This window comes from Hypanus sabinus, chromosome 2 (genome assembly GCF_030144855.1).
Source record: "Hypanus sabinus isolate sHypSab1 chromosome 2, sHypSab1.hap1, whole genome shotgun sequence".
NCBI classification, from domain to species: Eukaryota; Metazoa; Chordata; class Chondrichthyes; order Myliobatiformes; family Dasyatidae; genus Hypanus; species Hypanus sabinus.
Genome location: NC_082707.1, coordinates 178,927,574 through 178,953,294, shown reverse-complemented (window position 1 = coordinate 178,953,294; position 25,721 = coordinate 178,927,574). Strand labels below are relative to the sequence as shown.

The window sequence follows — 25,721 nt, the reverse complement described above, 5'->3', positions numbered from 1 at the left end:
ATTTCCAATCTGTAGAGACCACGGTCTCCTGATGAAGTCGAGGATCCGGGTACAGCACCCAGGTTTTGGTGATTAGTATTTGGGTATGATTATGTTGAATGCTGAGCAGTAATCAAATAAATAGCAGCCTGATGGAGGTATAGCAAAAATTAATGGGATATTAGAGGATTGGGAAGCTATAAAAATCCAACAGAAGGCAACGAGAAAAAAAAACATAAGGAGAGAAAAGATAAACTATCCAAAAAATGTCAAAGAGGATATCAAAAGCTTTTGCAGATATCCTCCTGCCCATTACACCAGTGGTGTTTAGGGCAGCAATGAAGGTTCTCCATCTCTGGCAGCGTTCATAGCTACCTTCATTGTTTCAGTAGCTTCCTCTCTGTCTTCACTCCTGTCAATCTCCTGTACACGGTTCTAACTCCATAATCAAGTTTGCAGACGACACCATGATGGTTGGTCTGATCAGACGGGACGACAAGACAGCCTACAGGGATGAGGTCCAGTACCTGACCGTGTGGTGTGCTGATAACAACCTGGCTCTTAACACCCAGAAGACCAAGGAGATTATTGTGGACTTCAGGCATGCTAGAAGCCACACTCATGTCTCCATCTACATCAACAGAGCTGTAATGAAGCATGTATCAAGCTTCAAATTCCTTGGTGTGCACATTTCCAATGATCTCACCTGGTCCCTGAACTCCTCCATTCTGATCAAAAAGGTGCAACAGCGCCTGTATTTCCTGCGGAGCATCAAGAAAGCTCACCTCTGTCCCAGGATACTGACAAACTTTTACCGCTGTACCATTGAGAGCATACTCACTGACTGCATCTCAGTGCAGTATGCCAATTGTCCCATATCAGACCGCAAAGCACTCCAGCGGGTGGTGAAAGCTGTCCAGCGGATTGTCCACCATTGAGAACATCTACTATAAATGCTGCCTGAGCAGGGCGAAAAGCATTATCAAGGATGCATCTCACACTAATCATGGACTTTTTACTCTCCTCCCATCCGGTAGGCACTACAGGAGCCTTTACTCCCGCACCAGCAGGCACAGGAAGAGCTTCTTCACTGAGGCTGTGACCCTGCTGAACCTCATGTCACAGCTCTAAGGAGATTTGCACCTATATTGGACTGTTTCAGTACTTTTATATTTGTGTGCTGTAGCACTTTTTATTCGTTGTTATTTTGTAAATAATACTATTCTTTTGCACTTATTGTTAGATGCTAATTGCATTTCATTGGCTTTGTATCTGTACTCGGCACAATGACAATAAAATTGAATCTAATCTAATCTAATCTAAAAGACTCAGGAATACCGTCGCACTCAGATATAGAAGGATTCTTCATTTTTTGTTTCATTTCTCAAAACAAACAATTTTGTTTTACTAGTTGATGCACCATCAATAACTCACACTGAGACGTAAGGCGAGATATCGGCTTTTATTGACTGGAAGAAGGAACCAGGAGTGAGTGTCCATCATACTATGTCCTGGAGACTGAGGCCGAGCGTCAGTCCTCAGATCGCCTTTATACAGGGGCCTGTGGGAGGAGCCACAGGAGCAGTCAGCAGGGGGCGTGTCCAGACAGGCACATAGTTCACCACACTAGTCAGGGTTGTTAGTGCTGAGCTGAAACTGTGAACCTGGTGGACTGGCGGACCACTCATAGTCTGGCCTCTACTGTTTGGCACGGGTGACCCTACAAACAGCCAAAGCATAGTGCCCTGACTCCAGCCAATATACTGTAGCCCTCTGGCTTATGGAAGCACGCAAGCCTTCAAACCGCAACAAGGCTGTGGTCCTCTTGGAGGTGTTTTTTCCCCAGATATATAAAGAGTTAAAGAGAGGTGAGAATAGATATTGGACCACTGGAAAACAACACTGGAGAGGTAGTAATGCAGGACAAAGAAATGGCAGATGAACTTAATAAGTACTTTGTGTCAGGCTTCACTGTGGAAGACACTAGCAGTATGCCAGACTTGAGAGTGGCAGGGTACAGTAGAGAGTGTAGTTTCAATCACTAAGGAGAAGGTGCTTGGGAAGCTGAAAGGTCTGAAGGTAGATATATCACCTTGTCCAGCTAGACTACGCCCTGGAATTCTGAAAAAGGTAGCTGAAGAGATTATGGAGGCATTAGAAATGATCTTTCAAGAATCACTAGATTCTGGAACGTTTCCATAAAACTGGAAAATTACAAGTGTCACTCCAAGCTTTAAGAAGGGAGGGAGGCAGAAGAAAGGAAATTATAGGCCAGTTGGCCTGACTTCAGTGGTTAGGAAAAGGTCTGTGCACTTAAGTATCAGAGAGCATTGTGTGTCCATCAGTCTTCTCCTGATCGACTCACCCAACACTCCTCTCATCTTGGGTTATCCCAGCTCTCCATTCATGACCCTCATTTGCTTGGTCACCTGGTTCACTGCTGTTGGAGTCCCTGCACCCTCAGCTGACTTCACCCTGTAAATCAATGGAAATAAAGGAAACCCTTGATTTCACCAAATTCCCACCAGAGCACCATGACTTAGCTAAAAGGGAAGCCAGCATCCTGCCACTTCACAGATCACACAGTTGCATCATCAACTTCTGGGAACCACCCTTCCCTGAGGTCATCTGTTATCCTTCTCCCCTCCTGAGACCCAAGCAATGAATGACTACATCGCCGAAGTGCTGCAACATGGCTTCATTCTACCATCCAAATCCCCGCTGGTGCAGGGTTCTTCTTTGTCAAAAAAAGATGGGAGTCTTCATTCCTGTTGTAAAATCACCATTAAAAACCACTACCCTCTTCCCTTGATGGCTAGCATATTCGAAACACTCCCCGGAGCACAGCTCTTCACCAAGCTGGATCTACAGAGAGCATACTGTACAATCTGATCCACATCCACCAGGGGATGAGTGAAAGACAGCGTTCATTACATTCATTGGCCACTAGGAATACTTGGTGCTGCTGTTTAGATTTTCCAACAGTCCAGCCACTTTCATTAATGAGATCCTCTGTGACATGCTACACAGGTACGTGTTTGGCTACCCCTAAAATATTCTCATCTAAGGTGCCCCAAGATCACATCTGTCATGTCTATTTAGTCCTTCATTGTCTCCTTGAAAACCAACTCTACTGCAAGTTAGAAAAATGCCAGTTCCACACTTCAGTTATTTCCTTCCTGGGTTACATCCTTTCACCCCACTACATAACCATGCACTCAGAGAAAGTGCACATCACTGTTGAAAGGCACCGATTACGCTCCCTCAAGCAGCTACAGCGCTTCTTGGGCTTCTCCAATCTCTAGCACTGTTTCATCAGAAACTGCAGCCAAACAGCCGAATCACCACTCCTCACCTCCCCTATCAAATTACCTACCTAATGGATAACCTGGTCTGCTACTGCAGACCACACTTTCGAGGAGTTCAAGAGATACTTTACACTTGCTCTCATTCTCCACCATCCGAACCCCTCTGGAACTTTTGTGGTAGAGGAGGACGCATCTGAAGTGGTGCCTGGGCCATCTTCTCCAAGCGAGGACCAGAAGTTCAGCTTCACATAATGCTATTATGAAGTAGGAGAGAGGGAGCTACTCACCATCAAATGGCCCTTGGAGGAATGGAAGCATTGGTTGTTAGGGAATACCAAATCATTCCTGATCTGGACTGGCTACCAGATCCTAATATACATTCAACAGACTGACCAATTCAACCTATGTCAGGCTTGCTGGGACCTCCACTTTGAGCAATTAATCTTTTCCATTTCCTACCAACTCAGCTCCAAGTACACTAAGGCAGACATCCTGTCACAGCAGTTTGACCCAGCTGAAATGGAGATTGACTCTTTACCCTTCATTCCATCCTCCCAGTTCCTCACTCTGATTATCTGAGACCATGAGAAGTAGATCTGCCAGGCCCTACTAGCAAGAGCCTGCTCTGGCCAACACACTTGACAACCACATGAAGAGCTATGCACTCTGAGGCACATTATTGGGCCCACTTCCCACCCCTCTCCAGCCATCCAGGCGCTGGCAGGCTCTGGATTTTCTGTGATGTCTGCTCAGATGGCCCACTATGATTGCAGATGTTCATCGCTGCTTGTGTTCAATGTGCCCAGTCCAATTCCTTTAGCCAGCAGCCCTCTGGGCTCCTGCTGGTCCCTCGATGCCCATGGTCCCATATCGCCATAGAATCATCATGTGTTTGCCATTTTCTGATGGTGCCACAGTGATCGTGGAACTCAGCAAACTAGGCAGCATCTATGAAAAAGAGTTTAGTCGACATTTCAGACTGTGACCCTTTAGCAGGACTGGCAATAAAAGAAGATGAGTAGATTTAAAAGGTGGGAGGAGGGGAGGGAGAAACACAAGGTGATTGGTGAAAACGGGAGGGGGAGGGGTTGAAGTAAAGAACAGGGAACTTGATTGGTGAAAGACATACAGGGCTGGAGAAGAGGGAATCTAATAGCAGAGGACAGAAGGCTGTGGAAAGGGGGAAAGAAAAGGGGGGAAGAGGAGCACCAGAGGGAGGTGATGGGCAGGCAAAGAGATAAGGTGAGAGAGGGAAAAGGGGGTGGTGAATGATGAAGGGGGCACTACTAGAAGTTCAAGAAATTGATATTCATGCCATCTGGTTATTTAAGGTGTTGTTCCTTCCGACTGGAGAGTGTTTCATTGTGACAGTAGGGGAGGCCATGAATTGACATATTGGATTGGGAACGGGAAGTGGAATTAAAATTGGTGGCCACTCTGGCAGATGGAGTGTAGGTGCTCGGTGAAGTAGTCTCCTACTCTATGTCAGGTATAACCGATAAACAGGAGGGCACGCTGGGAGCACTGGACACAGTATATGATCTCAACAGACTCGTAGTGAAGTGTTGCCTCACCTGGAAGGACTGTTTGGGGCCCTGAATGGGTGTTGAGGGAAGAGGTGTAAGAGTAGGTGTAGTACTTGTTCCTCTTCAAGGAGGGAGATTAGTGGGGAAGGATGAATGGACAAGGGAGTAGCGTAGGGAGCAATCCCTGCAGAAAGCAAGAAGTTGGGAAGAGGGAAAGATTGGCTTGGTGATGGGATCCTGTTGGAAATGACGAAAATTCCAAAGAACAATGTGCTGGACGTGGAGGCTAGTAGGGTGGTAGGTGTGGTCAAGAGGAACCCTATCCCTGGTAGGGTGGTGGGAGGATGGGGTGAGAGCAGATATGCATGAAATGAAAGAGATGCAGTTGAGGGCAGCATTTGTGGTAGAGGAAGGGAACCTCTTTCTTTGAAAAAGGAGGATGTAATCTTGGATTTCCAGTATCTGCAGATTTTCTCTTGTTATGATAGTGGCAGATTTGTTCTCCAAGGTGACCCATTTCATTGCCCTCCCAAACTTCTGTTAGCCACTGAGATAGCGGACTTGGTTCTCCAACATGTAGTTTACCTCTATGGTTACCCTCGGGACATTATGTTGGACCAGGCCCACAATTTGTCTCCTGGCAAGCCATCTGTTCCCTCCTCCATACCTCAATGAGTTTGTCCTTTGGCTATAATCCACTGACCAGGGCAATCAGAAGGAGACAAACAGCAAGTGGAGAAGTTTATAGGATGCTTCGCCACCTCTAACCCTTCCACAAGGAAGAAGTATCTGCTCTGGGCCAAGCTGCCCCACAATATAAACATCTCCTCTGCCACAGGTATGTCACCCTTTGAAGTGCTTCTTGGCTACCAACTCCCATTATTCCTTGATGAGGAGCTCAAGATGGAGGTCCCATCTGCCCGGGCCCTGGTTCACCACTGCCTGTAAGCTTGGAAGAAGGTATGGAGGGCCACCGTAACTGCTAACTGTGTCTACTGCAGCCAGGCCAACCACTGGTGGCACCCAGGCAGACTACTCCAGCCTGGGGACTGACTCTGTCTACCCAAGGTCTGCCTCTGTGTACCAACTACCCAGTGCTCTTGCCCCAGTCCATTGGCCCCTTCAGCTCATTGTTTCAATTTGAACACTTACCGCTTCTAGCTGGTACCATCCCTCAGGATCATACATACCTTCCACATGTCCTACCTCAAGCCTGTTGTCCATGGACCACTCAACCTGCACCAAGGAACCTAGGATGATGGAAGATGGTCCAGACTACACAGTTAGCCAGTCGATGGATTCACGCTGCCTTGGACAATTTTGCAGTTCTTGGTGGACTGGAAAGGATACATCTCCGAGAAGAAGTCTTGGGTGCCGTCCAAATTTATTTTGTATCCATCGCTCTTCAAGGAGTTCCACCAGACCCGTCCATATCATCCTGGGCCATTGGATGCCAGCCAGAGGAAGGAGGGTCATGTCAGATCTGTACAGACAGGCACCTCCCAGTTTTCACCCAGCTATAGGAGTCACTTCCCACTCTAAAGACTGGAGTAGGAGGAAGCTTGAGTGGAAACTCCAGCAGAACAACATGAGAGAGGTCTGGAGTGGGATGAGGACCATCACTGGGTTCCGGCAAACTAGCAACAGAGGAGCTGAAGGCAGTGTGGACAGGGCCAATGAACTTAACCTGTTCTTCAACAGATTTGACACTGTGGCCCCTGCCCATACCCCGCATGATTCATCTGTTGTCGGCACCCAACCAACACATACTCTACTCTCCCCTCCTACCTTTCCTCACAGCCCCCCACCCTGCTCTCATGACTACACCACTCCCCCACCTGGAACCTCCACGTTGGGCTTCACAGCTGAACAGGTGAGAAGACAGCTGAAATGTCTCCACCCAAGCAAGGCTGTAGGCCTGGATCGTGTCAGCCCCATGGTGCTCAAAGCCTGTGCCCCCCAGCTATGTGGAGTACTTCACCATGTCTTCAACCTGAGCCTGAGTCTCCAGAGGGTTCCTGTGCTGTGGAAGACGTCCTGCCTTGTTCCTGTACCGAAGACGCCACACCCCAGTGGCTCCAATGACTACAGGCTGGTGGCATTGACCTCCCACATCATGAAGACCCTGGACAGACTTGTTCTAGAGCAGCTCCAGCCTATGGTTAGGCCACACTTAGACCCCCTCCAGTTCACCTACCAGCCCCGACTAGGAGTTGAGGATGCCATCGTCTACCTGCTGAACCGTGTCTACACCCACCTGGACAAGCCGGTGAGCACTGTGAGGGTCATGCTTTTTGACTTCTCCAGTGCATTCAACACCATCTGACCTGCTCTGCTGGGTGAGGAGCTGACAGTGATGCTTCCCTGATGTTATGGATTATTGATTACCTGACTGGCAGACCACAGTACGTGCGCTTGCAACACTGTGTGTCAGACAGAGTGGTCAGCAGCACTGGGGCTCCACAGGGGACTGTCCTGTCTCCCTTTCTCTTCACCATTTACACCTTGGACTTCAACTATTGCACAGAGTCTTGCCATCTTCAGAAGTTTTCTGATGACTCTGCCATAGTTGGATGCATCAGCAAGGGAGATGAGGCTGAGTACAGGGCTATGGTGGGAAACTTTGTCACATGGTGTGAGCAGAATCATCTGCAGCTTAATGTGAAAAAGACTAAGGAGCTGGTGGTGGACCTGAGGAGGGCTAAGGCACTGGTGACCCCTGTTTCCATCCAAAGGGTCAGTGTGGACATGGTGGAGGATTACAAATACCTGGGGATACAAATTGACAATAAACTAGACTGGTCAAAGAACACTGAGGTTGTCTACAAGAAGGGTCAGGGCCGTCTCTACTTCCTGAGGAGACTGAGGTCCATTAACATCTGCCGGACGATGCTGAGGATGTTCTACGAGTCTGTGGTGGCCAGTGCTATCATGTTTGCTGTTGTGAGCTGGGGCAGCAGGCTGAGGGTAGCAGACACCAACAGAATCAACAAACTCATTCGTAAGGCCAGTGATGTTGTGGGGGTGGAACTGGACTCTCTGACGGTGGTGTCAGAAAAGAGGATGCTGTCAAGTTGCATGCCATCTTGGACAATGTCTCCATTCCACTCCATAATGTACTGATTCAGCCAGCGACTCATTCCACCGAGATGCAACACTGAGCATCATAGGAAGTCATTCCTGCCTGTTGCCATCAAACTTTACAACTCCTCCCTTGGAGGGTCAGACACCCTGAGCCAATAGGCTGGTCCTGGACTTATTTCCACTTGTCATAATTTACTTATTATTATTATTATTATTAATGGTTTTATTTTGCTATATCTCTACACTAATGTTGGTTGGTGCAACTGTAACGAAACTCAATTTCCCCCGGGATCAATAAAGTATGTCTGTCTGTATGTCTCATCAAAAGCAGCCTATTTAAAGCTGACTCTCATCCACAATCCTTGTTCACTCATTGATCCAGCCAGCCTCAACCTGTTGCTTCTAGCCTTCAGTTACCTTGTCATGTGAATGACCTGTTCTCTCTTGTTTTGTGACCCTTCGTAACTTATTATATTGAAGTTTATTATTAAAGGTTCAAAGGCTCATTTTATTGTCAAAGTATGCATGTAGAATACAACTCTGATATTTGTCTACTCCAGATAGCCAGTGAGTACAGTATAGAAAAACCATGGGCATTGATGAAAGAAAACAAACACAAAACATGCAGACCCCCAAATCCCCCTCCCCTGCAGCAAAAACAGCCACAATAACAATCCCCAATCCCCCTCACTTGCAGAAAAGAACTGTGACAGTAGCACCAAACCCTCAACAGTGCCCTACACACAAAAAATTAACGCCCCAATCATCCACAAGAAAGAAAACACCAAAAAACTGAAGGAAACCAATCAAAAAGAACAGTTCAATCATCACATATATCTCAGAATATGGATAAAGTCTTTCCATCTGCATATGAGAGGATGAGCCGCACAATCTCAGTCCTTCCATAAGGAGCGACCACCGATCCGGCTGCTGACCATCTCCTTTGGGAGCCATCCCTGACCCTGTCCGTATTCACCTTGGTGCTTCAATCATCTTCACTGCTTCGAGATGGAATAAATTGATTCCACTGCTCTGCGTTTGGGTCAAGCCTCCTCAACATTTCCAGACAATCACAACATCACTGCTTCTGATGCCACATCTACCTGCCATGTGTACATTAGCGGAAATCAAGATGTAATTATGAAACTGAAAATGTGCAAATTAGAACAGTTTTACCATGTTTGAACTTCTGATTCAGACAAAGTTAGCTGGAACATTCAAATAGGCAAGGCAAGGATACGGTTCTGATGCAGGCAGTCAGGAGTGGTATAGATGGGCAGAAAGGTTAATGTGGATATTGCAGGCCGAAGAGCCTGTTTCTGTACTGAATAGCTGTGAGAACCTAAGAATGACTGCAACTGAGAGGATTAAAGTCTAGGAATAATTTGATCAAAATTGATTGTGAAAATGTTCCTGGGAAACATGGAGCAGACCAGCATTGTCAACACCCAGAGCTTGTTCATTCTTAATCTCTGACCTTTTGATGAAAGTGATGTTGTTACCAGTCATGTCATCAGCAATGATTATTGAAAGCTGACTTGGCAGCAAGCTATCTTCAGCGGAGACATAAGACTGCAGGTGCTGAAATCCATAGCAAACTTCCTGATGCAGGGTTTCAACCTAAAATATCAACAATTCCTTCACCACCACCTCCCCCCCCCCCCCCCAAGGAATAGATGCTGCTCGGCCTGCTGAGTTCCTTCATTGCACTGATATTGGTTTATTATTGTCACATGTACCGTACCTAGATACAGTGTAAAGCTTGCCTTTGCATAGTGTTCATTCAGATCAAATCATTACACAGTGAACTGAGGTAGAACAAGATCAAACAGTTACAGTGCAGAATAAAAGTGTAAAGCTGCAGAGAAAGTGCAATGCAAGAAAACCACTAAGTGCAAGATTGTGAGGTCAAGAGTCCATTTTGTTGTATTGGGGGTCTTTTGAAGAGTCTTAACAGTGAGATGGAACTGTATGCCACAGAAGGCAGATTTTCCCAGTGGCCACTAATTTTAATTCTAATTCCAATTCCCATTTCAACATGTCGGTCCGTGGACTCCACTATTGCCACGATGAAGTCACTGTCAGGTTGGAGGAGTAACACCTTATATTTTGTCTGGGTAGCCTCCAACCTAAGGGCATGAATATTAATTTCTCAAACTTCTGGTAACTGATCCTTCGTCCACCTTCACTCTTTTTCCATTCTCCATTCTGATTCACCTCTCACCCCTTCTCCTCATGTGTCCATCACCTCTCTCTGGCATGTTCCTCCTTCCCTTGGTACAATCTCCTCTCCTACTTCTTCAGCCCTTTACCTTTTCCACATATTACTTCCCAGCTTCTCACTTCATCCTCCCTCCCACACCCACTCACCTCTCCCCTCACCTGGTCTCACCTGCCAGCTTGTACTTCTTCTCCTCTTAACAATTTTTGCTTCTGACTTCTGCCCCCTCCCTTCCTTTCCAGTCCTGATGAAGGATCTTGATCCTAAATGTTGAATGGTTATTCATCCACATAGATGCTGCCTGACCGACTGAGTTCATCCAGCAGTTGTGTGTGTTTCAGTGATATAGAAGTTGTCCTTGGTGGACAGCCTGGAACCTGGTGGGCCAGGGAGGTTGTATGTTGTGCCAGCTACAGTACTCTACCTCAATTACTTTAAAATAGGGTGTATAAAACTCAAGACTCACCGCTAGGATGCTGACCCTTTGATCCAGAGGCTAAGCCTCAGTCTGAGGTTCAATTATGAAATGTTGGAATTTTCTTCACCTAAAGGATGTGGATCCTCTTTCACTGGATATATTCAGGACTTGGACTGAAGAAATTATGGACTTTGCCTGCCTAACTCGAAGTATTGACCTCAGGACTTGCTGACCATGGGACTTTGACCTCCAGGCCTCATCCTCTGAACTCACACGGACTTTGACCTCAGGACTCACCAACCCGTGGGGGGTTCCATCAGCCCTTATCCACAGGGCCTCCCGTCCTTGAGGATTGACAATGAGGATCACTGGTCTCCAAATCAGGTGTAAATTCCCATGAAAGTGCAATGTTATTTAAAGATGTTTCAGTCTGAAGTAAAAGCAGTGTGTGGAGAGAACCTGAGTTAATATTACCAGCCAGTGATGCTTCATCAACATTAACACCGAACTTCACTGTCACCCATTAAGAATTAGTTCTGCACACAGAAGCTAAGAGTTGCCCTTGGGTAGGAGGTTCTGTAATTCATAAAGAGTAATAAATTCATAGAATACTAAAGCACAGAAATGGGCTGTTCAGCCCGTCTAGTACATGCTGAACTATTATGCTACTAAATCTAATTGACCTGTAACAGGACTATAGCCCTCCATGCTCCTCCCATCCATGTATATATCCAAATTTCTCTTAAATGTTGAAATCAAAACCTCATCCACCATTTCTACTGGCAGCTCATTCTACAGTTTCACCATCCTCAAAGTGAAGACGTTCCCCCTTAAACCTTTCACCCTTAACCCTTAGATTTAGATAGATTAAGAGATTGGACAAAGAAGTGGCAGATGCAATACAGTGTCAAGAGTGTCTGGTCATGCACTTTGGTAGAAGGAATAAAAGCAAAGACAATTTTCTAAATGGGGGAAAAAAATTTAAAAATCTGAGGTGAAAAGGAACTTAGGAGTTCTCGTGAAGAATTGCCGAAAGGTTAACTTGTGGGTTGAGTCAGTGGTGAGGAAGGAAAATGCAATGTTAGCATTCATTTCGAGAGGACTAGAATATAAAACCAAGGATGGATGTTGAGGTTTTATAAAGCACTGGTGAGGTCTCACTTGGAGTATTTTATCTTTATCTAAGAAAGGATGTGCTAATGTAGGAGGGGGTTTAAAGGAGTTTCATGAAACTGATTCCTGGAATGAAAAGCTTATCAAATGAGAAGTGTTTGATGGGTTTGGCCCTATGGAATTTAGAAGAATGAGGGGAGATCTCATTGAACCCTACGGAATGGTGAAAGGCCTAGATACAGTGGATGTGGAGAGGATATTCCCTATAGTGAGTGAGTCTAGCACCCGAGGACACAAACTCAGAACAGGGGGCCATCCATTTAGAATGGAGATGAGGTGGAATTTCTTTAGCCAGAGCATGGTGATTCTGGGGAATTCATTGCTACAGGTGGCTGTGGAAGCCAAGTGATTGGGTATATTTAAAGTGGAGATTGATAGATTCTTGATAAGTCAGGGTGTGAAAGGTTATGGCGAGAAGGCAGGAGAATGGGGTTGAGGAAAATGGATAAGCAAATGGTGGGGTAGACTCAATAACCATATAACAATTACAGCAGGAAAACAGGCCATCTTGGTCCTTCTAGTCTATGCCGAATGCTTACTGTCACCTAGTCCTACCGACTTGCACTCAGCCCATAACCCTCCATTCCTTTCCTGTCCATATACCTATCCAATTTTACTTTTTACTTTTAATTCTGCTCCCATGTCTGATGGTCTTAACCCATGACCTCTTGTATCTTATCCTACTTTTTTGAATAAAGAAGGGAAGAGGTACCCTTGGTTCCTGATACCGGGATTTTTGTGTTAGAGGATAGACTGCCATCTGGGTTGACTGATCAGTCGTGCACTGCCTACCAACACGTCCCACCTCTGGCAAATAACAGCAGGAGTTAGGTTACTGTGCAAAAATACCACCAGATCAAAAGCTTCCCCTAATCTCAGTGACTTCTGCCTTGCTATGAAGTCAGGCAAAAATTAGAGAAAGACAGACAGGGTGCTGCAGGGGCTGTATACAAAAATATTAGATCCTAATAGCTCAGAGGCTCCCTTGGATATAAATAGATGTTAAAAGGGGAGGGGGTAGTCTGGTTATAAGTCTGGACTCAGGTTATTGCCAACATCCAGAAAGAATGTTTGTTCCTTCCAAGTTCAACAACGTCCTCTACATTATTCATACTCCTCGGCTCCCATAGACCCACTCTGTTACCACCACTAACACACCTATCAATTGTGTAAAGGAGATGGATTCTGATAGCTCAGTAGGGTTAGTCCACCCCTCGTGTGGGAGTAGTGTTTCCTGGCAGGCTCTTGACTGTAGAGGACTAGTTGTTGAAGCAAGTGCTGCCTATGCTGGTTGAGTCCATACTTCCCTGTGGATCAGAATCAGAATCAGGTTTATTCTTCCCAGAATCTATCATAAATTGTGTTGCTTTGCAGCAGGAGTGCAGTGGAATACATTAAACAATGCTATAAATTACTAAAAGAAATATAAAAGAATAAACATGTAATGCAAAAACTGAGATTGGTTCATGGTCTATTCAGAAAGCTGATGGTGGAGGGGTGGAAGCTGATCCTAAAATGTTGACTGTGTGTCTTCAGCCCCCTGTACCACCTCCTTCATGGTAGCAGTGAGAAGAGGACGTGTCCTACTTGGTGAGGGTCCCTCATGATGTATGCTGCATTCTTGAGGCACTGCCTGTTGAAGATGTCCTCAATGGTCAGGAAGATGATAGTTCTAGGACTGTGGCCAATTGTCTCTTTTCAGCTTGGTGGGGGGGGGGAGTTGGTGTGGGGGGTGATTAAAGTTGTTCACATTGCCCTACGAGGCAGTCATTTCTTCAAGGCATTGTACGTGTGGTCTGTATAGCAGGAGACTTCTTTATTTTCCAAATCATTTGAGCATTAGATTAGTTTATCATCAGTTACACTAGGGTGCAATGAAATTTCCTGTTCTCATAAAGCTCGCAGAGTAAACAGTGCATCTGGTAATAATAAATGCAGCAAAAACATTAAAAAAAACAGCAGACTGGTGCAAAGATTGTAATGCAATCTGTAGTAGAACAAGAAAACAATTCCAAAGTGACAATAGCAGAGTAACCAAGGGAGGGAGAAGCCAGAGTATGAGAATGAGGCAGCACCATTGACAGAAGTGACTGGTTCAGAAGTCTGCAGGCAGTGGGGGAGAAGCTGTTCTTGAGTTTGGTCGTCTGGGCTTTCAAGCTCCTATGTCTTCCATCACTTATACTCTGTGCCCTGACTGATGAAGGCCAGTGTGTGAAATGTTTTTTTTCACCACCCTGCCTATGTACAAAGTCACTCTTAAATGAAATATGCACTTTTACTCCTAGGACCCACTGTTCCATTACAGCTTGCTAAGTACCATACCATTCATAGTACAAGTGCTGCGCTGGATTGACTTCTAGAATCAGAATCAGGTTTATTATCACCGGCATGTGAAGTGAAATTTGTTATCTTAGCAGCAGTAGTTCAATGCAATTAATAATCTAGCAGGGAAAAAAGAGTAATAAATAAAATAATAATAATAAATAAACAAGTAAATCAATTACAGTATACACATTTTGAATAGATTAAAAAATGCAAAAACAGAAATACTGTATATTAAAAAAGTGAGGTAGTGTCCAAAGATTTGATGTCCATTTAGGAATCAGATGGCAGAGGGGAAGAAGCTGTTCCTGAATCGCTGAGTGTGTGCATTCAGGCTTCTGTACCTCCTACCTGATGATAACAGTGAGAAAAGGGCATGCCCTCGGTGCTGGAGGTCTTTAATAATGGATGCTGCCTTTCTGAGACACCACTCCCTGAAGATGTCCTGGGTACTTTGTAGGCTAATACCCAGGATGGAGCTGACTAGATTTACAACCTTCTGCAGCTTCTTTTGGTCCTGTGCAGTAGCCCCTTCATACCAGATAGTGATGCAGCCTGTCAGAATGCTCTCCACAGTACAACTGTAGAAGTTCATGAGTGTATTTGTTGGCATGCTAAATCTCTTCAAATTCCTAATAAAGTATAGCCGCTGTTTTGCCTTCTTTATAACTACATCGATATGTTGGGACCAGGTTAGATCCTCAGAGATATTGACACCCAGGAACTTGAAACTGCTCACTCTCTCCACTTCTGATCCCTCTATGAGGATTGGTATGTGTTCCTTCGTCTTACCCTTCCTTAAGTCCACAATCAGCTCATTGGTCTTACTGATGTTGAGTGCCAGGTTGTTGCTGCAGAACCACTCAACTAGTTGGCATATCTCACTCGTGTACGCACTCTCGTCACCACCTGAGATTCTACCAACAATGGCTGTATCGTCAACAAATTTATAGATGGTATTTGAGCCATGCCTAGCCACAAAGTCATTTGTATACAGAGAGTAGAGCAGTTGGCGAAGCACACACCCCTGAGGTGAGTCAGTGTTGATCGTCAGAGAGGAGGATATGTTATCACCAATCTGCACAGATTGTGGTCTTCCAGTTAGGAAGTGCACTACCTCAAATTTAACTGTAGTGAAATCCGTTTGCCACTCCTCAGGCCACTTTCCTAACTGATTAGGATTCCCCTGTAACCTACGATAACCTTCCTTACTCTCAACAACACCACCTAATTTTGTAGCATCTGCAAACCTACTGATCAAGTCTCGTGCATTTGCAAAATCATTTATATAAATAATGAATAGTAAGAGTCCTGCAGCACATCACAAGTTACCAGCCTCTGCTTCCTACCTTTTAGATGAGTGTAGATGCTGTTGCTTATTGCTCTGCCCATGTGATCACTCCTTAGAGACTGCGTTAGGGAACTGGAGCTGCAGCTCAGTGACCTTCGTCTGGTCAGGGACAGTGAGGAGGTGATAGAGAGGAGCTATAGACAGGTAGTCACCCCGGGACCATAGGAGACAGAGAAGTGGGTAACAGTCAAGAGAGGAAAGGGCAAGAAGCAGGTGCTAGAGAGTGCTCCAGTGGCTGTCCCCCTTAACAATAAGTATTCCTGCTTGAGTACTGTTGGGGAGGGGAACGGCCCACCTGGGGGATGCAACAGTGTTCGTGCTTCTGGCACAGAGTTTGGCCCTGTGGCTCAGAAAAGTAGGGAAAGGAAGAGAATGGCAGCCGTGATTGGGGACTCTGTAGTTAGGGGTCAGAAAGGCGATTCTGTGGATGCAGGAAAGAAACGCGGATGGTAGTTTGCCTCCCAGGTGCCAGGGTCCAGGATGTTTCTGATCGTGTCCACAATATCTTGAAGTGGGAAGGAGAACAGCCAGAGATCGTGGTACATATTGGTACCAATGACACAGGTAGGAGGAGGGAGGAGGTCCTGAAAACAGACTACAGGGAGTTACGAAAGAAGTTGAGAAGCAGGACCTCAAAGGTAGTAATCTTGGGATTACTGCTTGTGCCACGTGACTGTGAATATAGGAATAGAATGAGGTGGAGGATAAATGTGTGGCTGAGGGATTGGAGGAGGGGGGCAGGGATTCAGATTTCTAGATCAATGGGACCTCTTCTGGGGTAGGTGTGACCTGTACAAAATGGACGGGTTGCACTTGAATCTGAGGGCCACCAATATCCTGGCAGGAAGGTTTGCTAAGGCTGTTGGAAAGATTTACACTAGAATTGCTGGGGCATGGGAACTGAACTGAAGTGACGGAGGAAAGGGAGGTTGGCTCACAAATAGAGAAAGCTTGGAGACAGTGCAAAAGGGAGGTTAGACAGGTGATAGAGAAGGGACACACTCAGACTGATACTTTGAGGTGTGTCTAATGTGAGGAGTATTATTGATAAAGTGGATGAGCTTAAAGTGTGGATCAGCACTTGGAGCTCTGATGTTGTGGCCATGACAGAGACTTGGATGGTGTAGGGGCAGGAATGGTTACTTCGAGTGCCAGGCTTTAGATGTTCCAGAAAGGTTGGGGAGGGAGGCAAAAAAAAGTAGGGGTGTTGCACTGTTGATCAGAGATAGTGTCACGGCTGCAGAAAAGGAGGAAGTCATGGAGGGGTTGTCTATGGAGTCTCTGCGGGTGGAAGTTAGGAATAGAAAAGGGTCAATAACTCTGCTGGGTGTTTTTTATAGACCAGCTAATAGTAACAGGGACATTGAGGAGCAAATAGGGAGACAGATTCTGCAAAGATGTAATAATAACAGGATTGTTGTTTGGATATTTGGAGATAGTGACCACAATTCTATCTCCTTTACCATAGCATCAGAGAGGGATAGTAACAAACAAGTTAGGGAAACATTTAAATGGAGTAAGGGGAAATATGAGGCTATCAGGCAGGAACTTGGAAGCACTGGAAACAGATGTTCTCAGGGAAACATTCGTAAGATATGTGGCAAACGTTCAGGGGATATTTGCGTGGGGTTCTGAGTAGGTACGTTCCAATGAGACATGGAAAAGATGGTAGGATACAAGATCCGTGGTGTACAAAGGCTGGTGTAAATATTTTCAAGAAGAAAAGAAGAGCTTATGAAAGGTTCAAAAACTAGGTAATGATAGAGATCTAGAAGACTATAAGTCTAGCAAGAAGAAGCTTAAGAATGAAATTAGGAGAGCCAAAAGGGGCCATGAGAAGGCCTTGGCAGATAGGATTAAGGAAAACCCCAAAGAATTCTTCAAGTATGTGAAGAGCAAGAGGATAAGACATGAGAGAATTGGACAAGTCAAGTGTGACAGTGGAATAGTGTGTATGGAGCTGGAGGAAATAGCAGAGGAATTTAATGAATGCAGGTTCCCCCCGCTATCTGAAGGTAGAGTGTTCCTATGAAACCATTTGTAAGCCAAAATGTTGTAAAGCGAAGAAGCAAGTACCATTAATTTATATGGGAAAACTTTCTGAGCATTCCCAGACCCAAAAAATAACCTACTAAATCAAACCAAATAACTCATAAAACCTAAAATAACATGAACATATAGTAAAAGCAGGAATGAGATGATAAATATACAGCCTATATAAAGTAGAAATATTGTATATGTACAGTGTAGTTTCACTTATCAAAATTGGGAAGACAGCGACCCAAAATCGGTTTGGAGATAAAAAATTGGCATGTACACGCATGTGCACGTACACGCCTACGCATGTACACGCATACGCACACAACTACCCGCACAAGGCTTCACAGTCATGGTAGTCTTTCTCGGGGTAAACACACTTATAAAGCAGGTGTCTTTTTCGTAAAAGCAAAAATCCTCTTTGGTTAGCGAAAACAGGTACTAATGTAGGTCTTTCGTAACAGCAAGTTGTCATAAAGCGAACATTCGAAAAGTAGGGTCCGCCTGTACTTTGCTTCAGTATTCACTACAGGAAAGGATCTTGGTGATTGTAGGGATGACTGAAAAGCTTGAGCATGTAAATATTAAGGAAAAGGATGTGCTGGAGCTTTTGGAAAGCATCAAGTTGGATAAGTCACCGGGACCGGATGGGAAGTACCCCAGGCTACTGTGGGAAGCAAAGGAGGAGATTGCTGAACCTCTGGCAATGATCTTTGCATCATCAATGAGGACGGGAGAATTTCCAGAGGATTGGAGGGTTGTGGATGTTGTTCCCTTATTCAAGAAAGGGAGTAAGGGTAACCCAGGAAATTATAGGCCAGTGAATCTTACTTCAGTGGTTGGTATGTTGATGGAGAAGATCCTGAGAGGCAGGATTTATGAACATTTGGAGAGGCATGATTAGGAATAGTCAGCATGGCTTTGTCAAACACAGGTTGTGCCTGATGAGCCTGATTGGATTTTTTAAGGATGTGACTAAACACATTGATGAAGGTAGAACAGTATATGTAGTGTATATGGATTTCAGCAAGGCATTTGATAAAGTACCCTATGCAAGGCTTATTGAGAAAGTAAGGAGGCATGGGATCCAAGGGGACATTGCTTTGTGGATCCAGAACTGGCTTGCCCACAGAAGGCAAACAATGGTTGTCGACAGGTCATATTCTGCATGGAGGCCGTTGACCAGTGGTGTGCCTCAGGGATCTGTTGTGGGACCCCTACTCTTTGCGATTTTTATATATGTCCTGGATGAGGAAGTGGAGAGATGGGTTGGTACATTTGCTGATGACACAAAGGTTGGAGGTGTTGTGGATAGTGTGAAGGTTACAAAGGGACATTGATAGGAAGCAAAATTGGACTGAGAAGTGGCAGATGGAGTTCAACCCAGATGTGTGTGGTGGTTCATTTTGGTAGGTCAAATTTGATGGCAGAATATAGCATTAATGGTAAAACTCTTGGCAGTGTGGAGGATCAGAGGGATCTTGGGGTCCGAGTCCATAGGACACTCAAAGCTGCTATGCAGGTTGACTCTGTGGTTAAGAAGGCATACGGTGCATTGACCTTCATCAATCATGGCATTGAGTTTAAGAGCTGAGAGGTGATGTTGCATAGGACCCTGGTCAGACCCCACTTGGAGTACTGTGCTGAATTCTGGTCGCTTCACTACAGGAAGGACGTGGAAACCATAGAAAAGGTGCAGAGGAGATTTACAAGGATGTTGCCTGGATTGGGGAGTATGCCTTATGAAAGTAGGTTGAGGGAACTCGGCATTTTCTCCTTGGATCAGCGGAGGATGAGAGGTGACCTGATAGAGGTGTACAAGATAATGAGAGGCATTGATCATGTGGATAGTCAGAGGCTTTTCCCCAGGGCTGAAATGGCTAGCATGAGGGGCCGTAGTTTTAAAGTGAGGTACAGTGGAGATGTCAGGGTTAAGTTATTTACACATAGTGGTAAGTGTGTGGAATGGGCTGCCGGCAGTGGTGGTAGAGGCGGAAATGACAGAGTCTTTTACGGGACTCCTGGATAGCTACATGGAACTTAAAAAAAATAGAGGGCTATGGGTAAAGCCTAGGTAGTTCTAAGGAAGGGACACGTTCGGCACAGCTTTGTGGGCCAAATGGCCTGTATTGTGTAGTAGGTTTTCTATGTTTCTATGTTTACATGGGTAGTTGAATCAGTTGTTTTTCTAGATCTAAAGATTTTGTTCTTCACTGTCTGTAGTTGATGCATGTAAGCCGAGTTCACTTATTTCCAGAGAGGAGAGATTTACTGGGTGATTAAACTGTCTACAAGTGAAGTTATTTAATAATGGAATAACAAGTGAGTGCTGGAGGCAGCCATAGGCCACGCAAGTTGTTGTAGTTGTGCAGAGGGTGATTGGAGTGTGCATTTGCATATCTCCATGTGGCTTTATTGGAACGTTCCTTCAGTCATAGATTGGTGATGATCTTACTCTCCAGTTACTTTAACTTTATGATTACACTCCAGCCTGTAGCTCATTCCAGGATTATCAAGGACCCTGACATCCAAGCCATGTTTTCTTTTTCGCTGCTGCCACCAGGAAGGAGCTACATGAGCTTTTGATTCTACACTACCAGATTCAAGAATGGTTATTACCCTTCAATCATCAAGCTCCTGAACCAGTGAGGATAACTTCACTCACATCATCTCTGAACTGATTCCACAACCCATGAACTCACTTTTAAGTGATCTACAACTCATATCTCAGTATTTATTTATGTATTAGTTATTAATATTTGCTTGTGTCTGCACAGTTTGTCATTTGCACATTGGTTGTTGCTCTTTGTGTGTAGTTTTTCAATGATTCTATTGAGTTTATTCTCCTGAGAATATCTGCAAGAAAATGAATCTCTGAATGGTACATGGTGACATATACTGTATGTACTTTGATAATATATTTACTTTGAACTTTCGATATCCATTGTTGCAGATACGAATTTCCAAAGTAATATACACAATGTGCTAGGGGAGCTCAACAGGCCAGGCGACATCTATGGATGAGAATAAATAGTAGATGTTTCGGGCAAAGTCCCTTAATTCTGAGGAAGAGCCTCAGCCCGAAACTTCAGCTGTTTATTCCCATCCAGAGGTGTTGTTTGACCTACTGAGCTCCTGCAGTATATTGTGTATAAAGCTGTAGATTTCCAGCAATATTGTATACTCAACTTGTATGTTCTGCATGATAATCTGTGACACATTCCTGGCCCCGCATTCTATACATAAACTACTTGGCCTGTCAATTACATTTCTGCCTCCTAATTTCTTCAAACCTGAGCTGCTTTCTGATTGGACCTGACTGTTGCTTTACCACCAGACCTGATGTGGTATATTAGGGATGGGTTGTGCAGTTCAAAGTACAGCTCAGCCTTGGCCTGGTCACTGTTGATTCAGCTGTGTAACTGGCCTTGCGTCTACTTTGTTGATTGATTCTTCATGGATGCAAGAAGCTTTAGTCTAAGCTCCAGTTTACATTCCCCCCTCTCCACTAAATATATGGACTAAGGATTAAATATTAGCTTTATTTGTCACACATACATCAAAACATACGGTAAAAAGCAGCATTTGCATCAACGACCAACACAGTCAGCTTATGTGCTGCAAATTTGCCACATTTCCAATGCCAGCATAGCATGCCCACAATTTACTAATCCTAACCTATACATCTTTGGAATCTGGGAGGAAATCAGTGCACCCAGAGGAAACCCGCATGATCACGGAAGAAGGTACAAACTATTTACAGACATGGCAGACCCCTATCTCTGGCAGTGTAAAGTGTTATGTGCTATCTGCTACACTACATGCTACGTGAGGCCCGTCAGCACTGTGAATTAATTTTCCACAGTGAGTGATATCATATAGTCAGAAAAATTAGACAAAGAAATGAATGTTTGAGTGATGGGTGGTGTTTTGCTGACTGGGTAGATGATGTCTGTGTCAATCCTATCAAAGTTTTTGTTATTCAGTGTGAGCCCTGAGCTGCTCTACGTGCACAGGCACTTCCTCCACATACAGTTTCAGATTCCCTCCAATGCAGGTTGCTCTGTTCTGTTTTTCCAAAGCAGAGTGCCAAGCTGCTTTAAGCAGGGAGCAATGACCTTGGACAAAATTTCACCCTGTCAACTTCATTATTTGAATGGAGGGTTTTGTCAGTTGGAATGTTTGTGAGACTGAGTACAAGGCCACTTCCCACCTGAGGGTCACCCCATGTTCTACTGAACATATTTGTGCAGCTTGAGTGCTTTTTATTATTTGCGATCCAAAATAACATTTAACCGCTAAATCTTTCAGACACTTTTGTGACCTGCTCTCACTCTCGCATTACACCACGCATCCAAAAACCTTTTCTGCTAGTTATTTATTGAGATACAGTGTAGAAAAAGCCCCTCTGGCCCTTTGAGGTGCATCACCCAGCAATCCCCTGATTTAATCCTAGCCTAATCACAAAATAGTTTACCTACCAACTGGTACATCTTTGGACTGTGGGAGGAAACCAGAGCATCTGGAGGAAGCCCTTATGATCACGGTGAGAACATAAAAACTTGGTCCAGGCAACTGTGGGAAATGAAGCCATGTTGCTGGTACTGTAAAGCGTTGTTTGTGTTGCTACCTGAACATCAGATTACTGCAAACTCAGAACAAACAGAATGGAAGTGTAAATGAAATGAAACAGAGAAAAAAAGAATCCCCTACTGTCCAGGCCAGGCCATGCACTTTCTCGCTAAAGTGGCCCAGTAAGAGACCTGACCTTAACCCATTTGAACATCTCTGGCAAGAACTCAAGGTTGCTGTCCACCACCACACTGCAAATAACCTGGCACAGCTTCAGCAAATTTGCAAGGAGGAATGGGAAAAGCTTGATCCATTACGTTGTGCAAAGCTAAGAAGATGACTAGCTGTAAAAGATGGTTCAACTAAATACTGAGCAAAAGAGGATGAATACTTTTAAACTGCTGACATTACAATTTTTGAATTTTTCGTTTTTCACACTTTTCAGTTTTCCCGGTTTTTTGGGCTCTACTGTGAAAAAAAGAAATGAGATTCACAAATTGATAAAATCCCTGGGTTGGGGGCTGAATACTTTTACAAGGGACTATGCATAAAGGGTGGCTGCTGATTGGGATTAATAGTAATAAATCCAGTGTCAATTGTTGATTTTAAATTTGGGATGGGTAACCTTTGTTCTGTGGGGATGTGGGAAAAGGCAGGGGACAGCTGTGGATCATCGAATGGCGGAAGTCCAAAGAGCTAAATGGTTCTCTCTCTGGTTCATGCATTCCTTTGCTGACTGACAAATGTCTCTGCTGGTTCACTGGCCTGCTTCAACCCAGGGTCTGTGGAGAGCTTCTCCTGGGACCATCTGTTATGCTGCTACTCTTGTTCCTCCCCGCTAATTTATCAACAGCTAGTCTCTACCTAATTTATCTGCAGCTGCATTGACACAAGTGTGGGGTGTAAAGACAGAATCATAGAACTTCTCAGTGCTGCAGAACAAAAGATAATTGTTTAATCTAAGCCCAGGTTCCATTCATGATCTGGAGTCTTGTTGCATATATCACTTCAAGCACTTGCTCAGTTACTTCATAAGTACAGTGAGGCTTTCCATCTCCACTACTCTGTAGATGAAGACTCATTCCTCAGCTCCTTCCTAATCTTTATGTTAATGACATGAAATCTTTGTTCCCCTGTCTGGCTGAGAGTAGGTTTCTGTGTATTAGTTTAATTGATTCTATGATCTACAAACTCAATTTCAAGAACTCTTTACAATTCATATTCTCAGTATTATATTTGTTTGCACAGTTAGTCTTATTTTGCACATTAGTGTTTGTCAGTCTCTATATGTATATTTTTTCATAAAATTCTATTGTATTTTTTCATGTAAATGCCTACAAAGTAGCATTTGGTAATGGGTATGGTTTTTGATAATAAATTGAATTTGATAATAACTCTGAATTAATTTGGCATAACATGCTGGGCCAAAGGGCCTGTTCCTGTGCTGTACTGGTCCTGTTCGTGCACTAACCTGGGCACGTCCTTCAGAATGACCACATACAACAGCAGCTTGCATTTTTCCAGCATATTTATAACAGTAAAATATTCCAAAGTGCCTTACGGGAATGCTGTCAAATGAAACATGATAGCAAAACTCAGCAAAAGATATAGGTCACCAAAGCCAAACGAAGTTTTACAGAACAGCACACACAAAATTCTGGAGGAACTCAGCAGGTCAGACAGCATCTATAGAGAGGAATAAGGAGTCAACATTTCAGGCTCATGCCCCTCATCAGGACTGGAAAGGAAGGGGGAAGAAGGCAAAATAAAAAAGGTAGGGGGAGGGAACAGTTTTTACTGAGAATCTAAAAGGAGGCAAGAGAGGCTGTGAGGTACAGGAGGGAATGCCTGAGCTCAGTTCTGTGGAAATCAGAGATACAGCTGCCAGTACTGAAATGATCAAAATTGGTGATGGGCAGGAAGCCAAAATCAGAGGAAGTCAAAGATCTCAAAGGAGGCTAGGACTGGAAGAGATCACAGAGATAGAGATTTGGCCATAGAAGAATGTGCACAGGTTGCAAAGATGCATTTCACTGGAAAGGACTGCTGGAAGGTGTACCGAGACCTGTTGCATGAACCCAGTCAAATAGTTAATACATGTACCTAGAAAGAGAACGGTGGCTGTCCAAGGGTAATTTGCCAATAATTTTCTGCGGTGTTGTTGTGAGGGCAAGTAACAATTCGCCAACAAAGCACCTCAGTCACAGCTTCCTCAGTGCCACTGCCTTTGGAGGGCTCACACACAGATTACATAACTGACTGAGATTCACTACATAGAAGGAAAATGTTTCTGAAGTAGATTGAAGACAAGAATATGAAAACCAAAGTGTAATGCTGAGGCTTCATAAGGCATTTGTGAGACAGCACTTGAAGTATTGTGAGCATTTTCATACCCCCTTCTCTAAGAAAGGATATGCTGGCATTGGAGAGGGTCCAGTGGAGGTAGACAAGAATTAATGAAATGAAAAGGTTAACAAGTGAGGAGCATTTGTTGGTTCTAGGCTGGAGTTTAGAATAAGGGGGAATCTCATTGACATCTATTGAATATTGAAAGGCCTGGATAGAGTGGATATGGTGACGGTGTTTCCTATGGTGGGAAAATCTAGAATCAAAGGGCACAGCCTCCGAATAGTAGGATGACCATTTAGAACAGAGATGAGGAGGGATTTCTTCAGCTAGAGAATGGTGTATCTGTAGAATTCATTGCCACAGAAGGCTGTGAGGGCCAATTCATTGGGTATATTTAAAGTAGAAGTTGATATTTTCTTGATTAGTAAGAGTGTCAAAAGGCACTCTTGGGGAGAACGCAGGAGTATGGAGTTGAGAGGGAAAATATATCAGCCATGATGGAATGGCAAAGCAGGCTCAAAAGGCCAAATAGCCTAATTCTGCTTCAATGTCTTATGGTCTTTTTGACTGAGGAATCATAAAAATCAAATCTGCCTGTGCACCATGATGTGGTAATTATTGCATTCTGGATCAAGCCAAGATAGAATTTATACTGTGAAAGGTAGGGTCCTGGGAAGAGTTATGGGACAGAAAGGCCTTGGATTACAAGTGCTGTGTTCACTTAAAGTGGCATCACAGGTTGACAGGATGGTGAAATAGTGTTTGGCACGCTGGCCTTCATCAGTCAGAGCACTGAGTATAGGAGTTGGGTTGTTATATTGCAGTTCCAGCAGATGTTGGTGAGACCACACATGGAGCATTATGTACAGTCTGATCACCCTGTTTTTGTAGAGCTGTTATTAAACTAGAAAGAGTGCAGAGAAGATTTACCAGGGTGATGCCTGGACTTGGGAGTCTGAGTTACAAGGAGAGGTTGCATAGATTAGGACTTTATTCCTTGGAATGTAGGAGGTTCATGGATAACCTGATAAAGATATACAACACCATGTGAGGCATAGACAGCGTGGAAGCATTTGGTCATATTCTCTGGGAGGGGGTGCTAAAAACAAGAGGGCAGATGGTTAAGATGAGATTTAAAAGGGATATTGGGGACAGCTTCTTCACATTAACATGGCTCACCTCCAGCATTCTGGATTCAGCACTGCAGCCCAAGGGCTTTGCTGTCCACCACATGGACAAAACAGCAGAGTCTCTTAAAGGTAGAGGCAGCAGCATTTGCTTCACAATTAATTTAACTTGCTGCACAGACAAGTAGTTCTGCTTCAGTCCTGCTGACCTGAGCTGGATCATCTAGCAGCCAAGTGGCGATCATTTTATCTGC

General features: G+C 44.5%; 1 protein-coding gene across 10 annotated transcripts in view; it reads left to right on the top strand.

Annotated features, from left to right (window-relative positions):
• Positions 1 to 25,721, top strand: part of ttll5 (tubulin tyrosine ligase-like family, member 5) — a 439,573-nt gene that overhangs the window by 311,369 nt on the left and 102,483 nt on the right. The window contains exon 30 of one of the 10 annotated variants that reach the window (XM_059960328.1): positions 19,910 to 23,253. The exons of 8 other annotated variants lie outside the window; for them this stretch is intronic. In XM_059960328.1, the coding sequence (XP_059816311.1) occupies positions 19,910 to 19,916 (7 nt within the window). In that variant the 3' untranslated portion in view covers positions 19,917 to 23,253. Of the gene's footprint in view, positions 1 to 1,016; positions 1,159 to 19,909; positions 23,254 to 25,721 lie in introns of those variants that run through there. One more of the 10 variants, XM_059960315.1, reaches the window with a different exon arrangement.